This window comes from Buceros rhinoceros, unplaced genomic scaffold (genome assembly GCF_000710305.1).
Source record: "Buceros rhinoceros silvestris isolate BGI_N320 unplaced genomic scaffold, ASM71030v1 scaffold17902, whole genome shotgun sequence".
Taxonomy (NCBI): domain Eukaryota; kingdom Metazoa; phylum Chordata; class Aves; order Bucerotiformes; family Bucerotidae; genus Buceros; species Buceros rhinoceros.
Window position 1 is genome coordinate 29,526 of NW_010397341.1, and position 10,445 is coordinate 39,970.

Sequence of the window (10,445 nt, forward strand, 5' to 3'; positions counted from 1 at the left end):
GGTTTTGAAGGTGATGGACTCAGATTCTCAGACTCTCATGAGCTGTTAGAGTCCTTAGTTTAAAAATTACTGCTTGCAAAAATTGTCTCTGAAGTGTGTCTTGGTTTGTGCCATATCGCCCTGGAGGCAAAAATAAATCATTGCTGTGGCACTTGAGGAGTGACTGGCCAGAAGGGGTCGTTGGAAGCTCTGATCCTAGGTTTTCCAGCTCTCGGGACAGGTCAGGTCCCCGAAGGCATATGAGAGAGAGGTGCTTGCAAGGTCTCAAAGCCTTCACTATTGCATAAATGAAGGGAAAACATCCCTCACATGCACACCTTGACCTCATGTGTGATCCCTGCTGAGCTTTTGAAGCAGGGCCACTAATCTCTGAGAGCAGCTCTTGCACGCTTATCTCTGGTGTTGCTCCTGGTCTTACTTGCATAGTTGAAGTAGAGGAGAATCCTCCCTGAAAATTGATTTTTGAGAAGGGCGACTCACCTGACTATAAAGCACCCCAAACATTATTATAGTCCAGGGAGAATATGGCCAGAGATGTGTTTTGATTGTTTTCAAACGGTACTACACGACTCTCCCTGCTCAGCTGTTTGTATCGCCTGTCTGCCTCTGTACACTAGGTTGCATGAAGTAACGCTTTTAAACAACTGCGGAAAAGAGGATATTCTGAGCTTCCCATTTCTGTCATTTCTTCAGCTTCAGAGGTATAAAACATTAAGACAGTGTTGAATGCACAGCTTCAGAGGACCCCAGGCTGCATCAGTCTCTCGTCTCCATGTTCGCTGAGATTTTTTTTTTCTTGCTTTCCCTGGCTGTCACATACAGGCTGCGGGAGGTTGTGGCTTAGCAGGGTTGCCCTGTGCCCGTTTAAGCCACAGCAAATTCCCATGTCCTTGTTCTTAGCTCACAAGTGCTGTTAAGTAAAACACATCAGCTTAGTTCTCAGTGGAAGAGATGAGTGCTGATGTGCTCTGCCCTCATGTTTGCAGTGGCTTAGACTTGCCTTAAGCTGCAGTAGCTCGCTTGGGATCAACGGGAGAGCTAAACCCTCACAAAGGTGAGATTGTTGAGGAAAGGAGGGAGATGCAGAAGGAGGCCTTTGTGAGCTGAGTCACCTTGGCGGGCTACTGGAGGTTATTGCCTTTGCAGGTGAGTGGTCTGTGTGGTGCCTGGTGGTCTGCAGCCTGCTGCTGCCCTCCCTGGTTATCTTCCCTGGACTCAGTTAGGGAATTAGTGGAGTGCTTGGCGGTGCTGTGCTGGAATGGCAGCCCGGCCAGGTGTCGTTGAACAATACTGGGGCATGGGGAGATCCCACGGCCAGGGACACACTGGGCAGAGACCAGAGTGTGAGCATCACCCTTGGCAGAGCTGGAGCAGCAGGGCAGTGCTGCAGTGTGCCTGAATCTCTTCCAGCTCTGCCTGGATTACTGGCCTGCCTCTGAGTGGGGTGCGCTATGACCACAGAGCGCACCAGGGAACTGTGTTTAGTCAGGTGTTGGGTAGCAGAGCAGGGTCATCCAGGCTGCCATGAAGCACAAGTTTTTGCATTGCAGGAAAGGGAAAACCCCTGTCCCTTGTGCCTTTTCTTACTTTCAAGCTGGTTTGCATGCTTCTCCTTACAGAGAGCATTTGCCTTGCAGACCAGGATTGCAAAAAACATGTGCATGTACGAAGATGTACAGGTTTTCCTCTCTGCCGTGGCTGGGAGATGGAGGCAGACCCGAGGCCTGTGATCTCTGTCCCCACCATGCATCCAGCTCACAGTGCTCTTTGGGTGCATCTGTGTCTCCAGCATCTCTGCCCCTCAGGCTGCCTGTTGTCAGTGTTTGCTTCACTGATGCTTTGGCTAATTTTTCCTTAATGAACATATGATGACCCTCACTACTGAGTGCTGCCTTGTCCTTTTACCACCCCTTTCTCATTTCTCCTTTTTTTTTTTTTTATTTTAATGAGGTTACTTTAACTTCTCCACCTAAATTAGCTGTCCTAATAATGAGATGTTCCTTGGGGTGCTTTGGGATGGGGTGGGTGGAGACAGGTAGAAGGAGCTTATTAGCAGGAGGCTGCCTTCCCCTGCTCCCCAGAGTGGCTTTAGCTGAGGGCAGATTGCTGATGGAGAATAACAAAACAGGGGCAGCAGGCATGGATGTGCTGGCACCCACCACACTGCATCCAAAGCAGTTGAAGGAAGGGGAACTGCAGTTTTGGAGGAGCATCTGCCACTCACTAGAGGAGGCTCAGAGCACGACTCTGAAGAGCGCTGTGCTGGCGGGGCTGCAGCCCCAGCATAAGGCTCAGGGGTAAAGGTGAGGGTGGATGTCCTTCCTCCTGAAGCTGAAGCACTTGTGAACAGCTGCAAAAGCTGTAGCTCCCCTGTCCCATCAAGGACAACTGAAGCTGGGGCTGATCGTATTTGTTTCCCTTGCATGCTTGCCCAGGGTGCACAGAGAAGGGGTGGCCGGTGGGGCCACGGAGCGCCTGCCACTAACCCCTTGAGAAGCTGTGGGAGAGCATCTCTGTCCCACGTACCTGGGGTGAGTGCACTGGCTTGTTACTGCAGCATCTGGCAAGGCTTTGGCCGCGAAGCTACTCCGGCAAGGCATGTTGTGCAAGGGATCCTCTGCCACTGTCCGGAAGGGAGCATAGCGATAGTCTCAAACAGGCATGTGGGGCAGGCTGGGTGCGCGGCTAATGGAGCCTGCAGCAAGCAAGAAGTTCAGGCCCTGAGTCAGAAGGCCGACCTAATTTCTAATTTTTGCATATTCTGTCTGATTCTCTTTTCCCCTTTCTTGTACATTAGTTATTCTTTTTTTCTTTCCTGTGCCCTTTTTCACTGCCTGTTTGAATTCACGCAGTTGCTTTGGGAGATGCGTTTCTATCGGTATAATCATTCCAGCCAGTCGTTAATGTACCAACAAGGATACTGTTGTAATCTGAGGATTTATTACTACTGCTGTGAAACTACGGCCATGCTGTCTTACTTGACTCTTCTACTCCTCTCTTGCCTTCTGCCAGCAGCTGAATCGGTAACAAACTTTTAAAAAACTGCAAGTGTGCATACTGGGGGTGTGATATTTTATTTTATTTTATTTATTTTATTTTCCTGCTCTTACAGCAGAATGCCCCAGTGATACAATTGTAAGCAACTTTAATGATTCACCATGCATTTCTTAATTGTGCAGCAACTGAAAGTGACTTCATGGTTCAACTTCTCATTTAAAATAAGTTTTAAATATTTGCACGAGAATTTGAAGTATATTCTGACTGCTTTTCTTTAAACCACGGAACAAGGTCTGCTCACACCTTCCGGAGCTTGAAGTGACTTCTCTGACTAATTTAGAAATGTGTATGACTTCCTTTTTAATTTAGTTAAACAATTAGAAGTCTTTTGGCTGCCTTTCATTTAACCCTGTCTTTAACCATGCTTATTTCTCTGTGCAAGTGTGGCTTTACTGAAGAAAAGTAATCCCCAAACCAACCAAATTAGTAACACTTGCTTTATGTTTTCCCCCCTGTTGTACCAGGACCCTGTTATATCTTGGTGGGTGAAGAAGAAAAGGATGAAAGTTCTGCATAGAGACCCCACACTCTCAGTCACAGCAAAAGTATGTCTTGGGGTGGTAGGTTGGCCTCCTCAAATTCTGGTCTCAGGTAGGACCTTGGGCAGTGTGGAAAACTTCAAAGCAGCAGCAGGATCAGAGCTTTCCTCTGCCTGCCTCAGGCCACCTGCAAATTTCTAGTCATGACTTAAAAGTAAGGCAAGCAAAGGACACTACTAGTGGCATGATGGGCTTGGTTTTGTCCACTTAGAAAGGTGACATTCGAGGGTCTTCATCAGTTTTGCATGAAAGCATTACATGAGCTTTTGATTGATGAGGAAGACCGGTGCCTGGTGTGCTACAGCAGGTATGGATCGGCATGTACAGCTAATTGCCAGGCATGAGGTCTTGATAGGATTACAGTACTAATCTAGACATCTTTTCTGCCTTATCACCACCCCCTTCCTCCTGCCACAGGCATGCACACATATTTGGATCATTAAGGAATGGAAATCAATAGCTTTCTGAGGAAGGGATATAAGGAGTGTAGCTCCCTGGGAGCTTGGAGTAGCTGAGAGAGGAAAGATCCTTTCCAGCTGTTTCTGTGGCGTTGGGGTGGCTCTGGTGGCAGACATTCCCTCCTTGCCCAAGATGGCAGAAGTGGCTGCAGGAGGGTTAGCAGATTGCTGAGGATAATAACAAAACGCTGCATCCCCGCGCCTCACACTCCCACCCACATTGATTTATGTGGTGTTGCTCGGTACCTGCCAGTGCTCACCTCTGCGCTGGTGGCACTGGCACTGTGGTTCCTCTTCAGCAGCTTGTTTCTGTCTTGCACATACAGCAGAGTGGCTGGGGGAAGAAGCTCATGGTACTGAGCTGAGATCCCTCAGTTTGCCTGCGGGGCAACAAGATGTCACAGGGCAGATGGAAATAACTCTCGCACTAATTCTCTGTGAAATCCAGAGCGATATTTCTTAGCCAGAAGCAGCTCCCTTGGTGTAGGGACTACACATTTGTTCTTCTTAAGTAGTTCACACTTGACACTTGGCAAGCTTAGCTCTGTCTGGGTAGTATGAAGTGGGCAGCTGGGGACACAGGATAGCACCATAGGGTGCCTCTAAAGCATATCAGTAGGTAAAAGCTGTAACGAAGTCCAAGGGAAGAAGAGGTTGGTGGGTTTTGCTTGTCCGCACTGGCCCTTAGGTGGTCCTGCTGTGCTGGGTAGCCTCTGTAAGTTGTTTGACTCCTGAAGAGCCTCTGGTGTAAGGCTACCATGGTCCTGAGTGGTCTCCACAACACTGTTTCACCAGCTTCAGCTAGCGAGCCTCTGGCTCCCAGCCTGAAACTCCTCCTGCATTGCTTAACAAGGAATCGACTTTTCAGGCAGGTTTGCTGCCTTGCCTGGGAGTAGATGAAATGTTGGTAGCTCTCTGGTTTGTGTCCAGCACATAAAAGGTGCCTACCTCTTGGCGGTGGTTGGGGTTTTAGATACCCAAGGATGGACCAGAGCCAGCCTAGGGAGAATTGAGTTACCTGGGTAATCTGTCTGCATGGTCAGAGCTCAGCGTAGTGCCAGGAGCTGCTGGAAGTGGAACCGATCCTGGGCTTTGGTGGAAAGCATGTCGAGGTGTGCATCAAACCCAGACCCGGGAACTCCAGTCTCTGCTCACTGCTTGTTTTCTGGGAGACTGGAAGCCAGCTCCTTGTCCTAAAGTTACCCTTGATTAGCTGACTGAGTGCTTGTTGTTTATGTGTTACCAAGGTTGTGCATTTAAGGTGGGTTTGTCTGAAGCTATGTGTGCAGGCTTCCTGAGCAGGGGTGCCAGTGGGCACCGCCCTGGTGACAGGGGAATATCTCCAGGGTCCCCTTTTCCTCATCATCCTGACAGCAGGGCCCTGGGACTCTCCCTAGCTAGGTCCTTGACACCCTCTAGTGGCAATGTTTACCTTTAATATTTCAGGAGCTTTCAAAGCTTGGCAGGGGTTGTGAGCACCCTGTGCCTAGCAGCCCACCCGCTGCCGACTACCTATCCCAGTGCCCTCTGCAGCAAGCTGTGGCTTGGGGACTAATAGGAAATGCTGTATTTTTGCTCTTTTTTTCAATGCTCTAAGTACAAGCTCAGTCCTGTCAGCTGTGGCCAGGCTCACCAGACTGGCTCAGGGATGGCAATTCAGCAACAGATTTCCTCCCAGAAAGTGCGTTTCAGCTGCTCATCTCTCTGTACAGTCATTGGATGCCAAACCTAACCTGATGCTGGAGGGAGGGGAGCTCTGCTGGCACCTCCAGGGTGTCATGACAGCTGCAGAGGTGGACTTGTGTCGAGGGCAAGCAAGCAGCAAGGCTGGATGCCGAGGGAAGTGCAAGGTAGGCTGCCTGGATGGCATGTTGAAAAGGGGAGAAACAGGCAGGAGCTGGGTGAGAAAGAGGGGGCAAGAGGACGTATCCTGCAGCATCCCTCTTGGCTCTTATTCAGGTTTGACCCTGCTCCCTTTCCCACAGTGACGACTCTCATCTAAGCTTACCCTTGCTTTCAAGTAGAGCTTGCAGAGTGGCCCCAGCAACCCTGGTGCTTCTCACAGCAGGGGGCTGTGGGATGAATGCGAACAGCATGGCAGTATCTTGGCTGGCAGGTGAATGCCATACAAAGAGTCACTCATGTCCTGATCTGCAAAGTGATGTGCTTGAAGCCTGAACGGGATAACTGGCTTGGGAGGAACTTTTTTCTCATAACATATCTCCCCACATGTGCCTTCACAGTGAGTGTTCCCTACTTGCGTTTCTCTCCATGACTTTCCTGGTCTGATCTGCTCCAGCCCGATAGGGTAAGACATGCCTGTAGCCCTGTAGTCAGCGCAGGCCAGCAGGGTCTGGGCCTTGGGGTGGTGCATGAGCCCCAGCAGACCTGTGACCATGCTGCGGGAGTCTCCAGTGCTCCACAGCACTCAGAACAAAATGCTAGTTGGGCTTCTGAAATGAGCTGTGACTTGCTACCACGTTCAGCTGCTTCCTGAGAACAGTGTTTTCCCCTTTCTCCTACCCCCTTCCCCCCTCCCGAAACCTAATACCCGAGGCACATCTTGCAGTGTAACGAAAAAGGTTATTAGTGCATCGCTGGCCAAGCGTGAGAGCAGTGATGTGAAGCACAGAGCCTTCCCACTGGCCCAGCCAGCTCGAGGCTCTTGCTTGTCCCTCCCAACATCTGATCCTTTGGGAACTGGGCTTTTATTTAGCGAGCGGGTCTCTAGTCCTCCTGATAAGGAAGGTGACACTGACCGAAATGAACGTCTGTGACATGCTGATTTAATCAATGGCCTCAAGGCTGCTTGCAACCTAAAAGGTCTTACTGATTCCTCTAACCTGGAAGGTCTTGGTTGGCTTTTTTAACCGAAAGAGCGGGAGGAATGCAGCACAGCTTGTCAGGTGTTACCACAGTTAAATTACAGCCTTTAACAGCATGCTGCCTCCTGATTTTTCTCCAGGAATGCATTTTGCAACATCTTTCCCACGTGGTGTAAAAGATGCTCACCTCCAGCCAAGTTGTGACCTGGAAGTGTGAGGTCTCAGTTACAGCTAGTGAACTGGTGCCTGTGCCAGCCTCTAACCTGCGTGGAGAACAGCGTGGCAAGCACTTGCTGGAGGCCCAGCCTTCCAGCAGGCTTCCCAGCATTATTCCTGGGGAGCAGGCAGCTCTGCATCGGGCAAACCAAGTACCTGCCCTGTACTTGTCCCGCAGAGCCAGGCTGAATCCCAGAGTGAGCAGGGCTGGGGGCCAGCAAGGAACCAGTAGGGTGCCCAGGTCTCTCAGTTTGGGAGGAGGAGGACAGGCACACTTTCTTTATGGATAGCTGCTTTTACCCCGTAAGCTGTTGTGCAGCTGGTGTCACAGGGAGCTCCACCTTTGAAGCAACTCAGATGAAAAGTAACTCCAGCAAGATTTTGATCAGGTTCAATTTATTTAAATAACACAAGAAAAGTTTTAAGAGCCCATGGCTGGAGGGCAAAGAGAAAGGAGCTATGTGGCTCTCAAAATAATTCAGAAAGATTCAAAATGCAAAATTTGAATCTCATCATGCAGGTGGCATGAACCAGGAAAGTTAGTTACTGCTGTCACCACTGGTTTGGGAGTCAGAGGGAAGGTGGAAGGGCAAAGTGAGGCGGGATTGTGGCCGTGATCTGCCAGAGACTATTGGTGATGGGCAGGGAATAGAAGCCCCAGTGAGGAAAATGAGTTGAAGGGAGGAAGGAGGAGACATGACTGCAGGGATGGGGGCAATGGCTTGCAATGTAAATGGCCTTACCAGGTACTTTCCCTGTCAGGAGCAGTAAATTCCCTGGGTAGTGAATGCATGGTAAAAGCAAATGCCCCCATTTGGTCTGGACACAGGAAGATTTCCCTCTCGTTTACTCCATCTCATGGCTTTTTTTCTTTCCCCTGCTCTGCTTTGAATTTTCTGCCAGAAATAATGCCGGTGGTTGTCTTCACTGCAGCTCGTTGCTTTCTGTAGCCGTGCCTGAATGAAACAGATGCAGCTTTCGGCAGTTCAGCTAATCTCATCAAACCTTCTAGTGCTGTCAATGAAACTGAACTGAGATATGTTAATTATATTCCACCCGTGTGCGATGAAACCGTGAACATTAACAGGCCCACTGGCGCTGCCTTGTCTGCAGAGTTGGGGAGGTTTGCAGTTTTCTCTCCACGTGGTATTTCACGTAGAATCGCAGAACCACAGAATGGTTTGGTTTGGAAAGGAAGTTAAAGATCACCTGGTTCTAACCTCCCTGCCATGGGCAAGGACATCACTCATTAGATTAGATTGCTCAGAGACCCATCCAACCTGACCTTGAATACTTCCAGTGATGGGACATCCACAGCTTCTCTGGGTAACCTGTTCCAGCATCTCATCATCCTTACTGCAGGAAATTTCTTCCATAATCCAATCTTAACTTCCCCCTCTCAGTTTAAAACCATTACCCCTTGACCTGTCACTGCAGGCCCTGGTGAAAAGTCTCTCTCTTGTCTTTCTTACAAGCCTTCTTTATATATCAAAAGGCCACAGTCGCCCTAGACCCTTCTCCAGGCTGAACACCCCAGCTCTCTCAACCTTTCTTCACAGGAGAGGTGTTCCAGACCTCTGACCATTTTCAGGGCCTTCCTCTGGCCCTGCTCGAACAGGTCCTTGTCTGTCTTGCACTGGCGGCTCCAGAGCTGGACACAGTAAATATATGTTCTGATGGTAGAGTCTCTTGTTACAATTAAGATGCTTGCTAATATTAAGATGCTTGCTAAAATCAAGCAAGGTTGGGGGGGTGCGATTGGTTTTCGTCCTGATTTAGTGGCTGTACGTCCTTTCCTCCAGTTAAACTCAAAAAGTGGCCGGCAGTTTTATTACCAAGTGCCTTGATGTGGCTGTGTCCTGGGAGCAGGCACTGGACATGCTGCAATTGCATGGCTTCCCTCAGAGGAGCCGCTTCCCTTGAATGCAGAAACGCCTTTGTTTGGCCTGAGGGGGTCATTAAAATGCGAAAGGATATAAAAAAGGAGAGGGCAATTGGACCTCCAGACTCTTTTATGAGGGAAGATTAAATGAGCTAGATATGTTTAGCTTGGCTCCAAAAGACCACAGTGCAGCACTGAGGAGTGGCTGAAGGATGTGGGCAGGAGGGGGATCACAAAGTGTGCTGAGGGACACACAGTGAAGAGGAGGTAGCCAGTGACAAAATGCCTTGATGGGAAGCAGATGTATTAAGCTGTGCAGTGTGATGGAAAACCCTGTGCAGTTGCTGGGGCCATTGAGCAGGAATTTCAGCACAGCACAGGAGTATGTGCTGCAGGTCAGGGTCTTTCCCAGGCAAGGGCTTTGGGGACAATTCTGTTCTTTTGGGGAGCTAGATGTGAACTAACAGGGCTTCACTAATATTTAATGATTAATTACAACCATAAAAAGAACCCACTCCCCCTGCTCTCCTGTAATGGGTCTGGGCTTTGATAGCAGCATTTTGGCATTGCTAACTCTCGGTCTGTATTTACCTGTCCCCCTTTGCTGCAGTGATCCCTGACTCACTGCGAGTGATGGCAGTCCCACAGACCCTGAACAAAGTGGAGCATGACTCCCTGGAGCTGAAGTGTGAGGTATCCAAGAGCACAGCCCAGCACAGCCATGTCTCCATCGCCTGGTACAGGCAGCGAGGCAGTGAGGCACCTGTGGAGATCATCTCCCTCAGCCGCGACTTCGTCCTGCGGGCTGGCAGTGCCTATACCCAGCGGCAAGCCACGGGGGACATTCGCTTGGACAAAGTTGGGGAGACCACCTCAAAGCTCACCATCTACAACCTCCACCCATCGGATCAGGGCGAGTTTTACTGCGAGGCAGCAGAGTGGATCCAGGATCCGGACAAGTCTTGGTATGCCATGACCCGCAAGCGTTCGCAGGGTGCCATCGTCAACGTGCAAGCCACCGGTCAGTGTTTCCTCTGCCTTTTCTTGCTCAGCTGGGTGGAGGGGGGAGGCGTAAGACGGGTCTGCACCTTGTTAGGTGGCTGGGACTTGGCTCCCTGCTTTGGCACGTGCCCCACTTGGGATGATGCTGTCAAGGCGATGCAAGCAAAGGAGGCCCAAGCACTGCGTGCAGGCAAGGCAAATGTCAGCGAAGAGCAACTGGGGTACACCAGGGCGGCAGGGGGGCTTGGGTAGCAGGCCCTGCCTGCTGATGTGGTCAGTGATCTGGGGATGACACAGGAACTAAAACATTAATCTTAAGCTCTTGGTGCTAGCACAGGCAATGAAAATTTTGGTACATGAAGAGGTAAGAGTGACACAGGAGAAAACAAAACTAAAACTTTCAGCAAGCACTTCTGCATTGCACAAGGTCCTTTTGCAAGTCAAAGTTCTTCATCCAGCTCACAGC

The 10,445-nt window shown here is 50.0% G+C and overlaps 1 protein-coding gene across 1 annotated transcript in view; it reads left to right on the forward strand.

Moving 5' to 3' along the window:
* Positions 1-10,445, forward strand: part of IGSF3 (immunoglobulin superfamily, member 3) — a gene marked incomplete at its 3' end in the record, with an annotated part of 44,641 nt that overhangs the window by 27,142 nt on the left and 7,054 nt on the right. Inside the window, exon 2 of the mRNA XM_010146221.1 lies at positions 9,588-9,998. Within this exon, the coding sequence (XP_010144523.1) occupies positions 9,588-9,998 (411 nt within the window). The remainder of the gene's footprint in view (positions 1-9,587; positions 9,999-10,445) is intronic.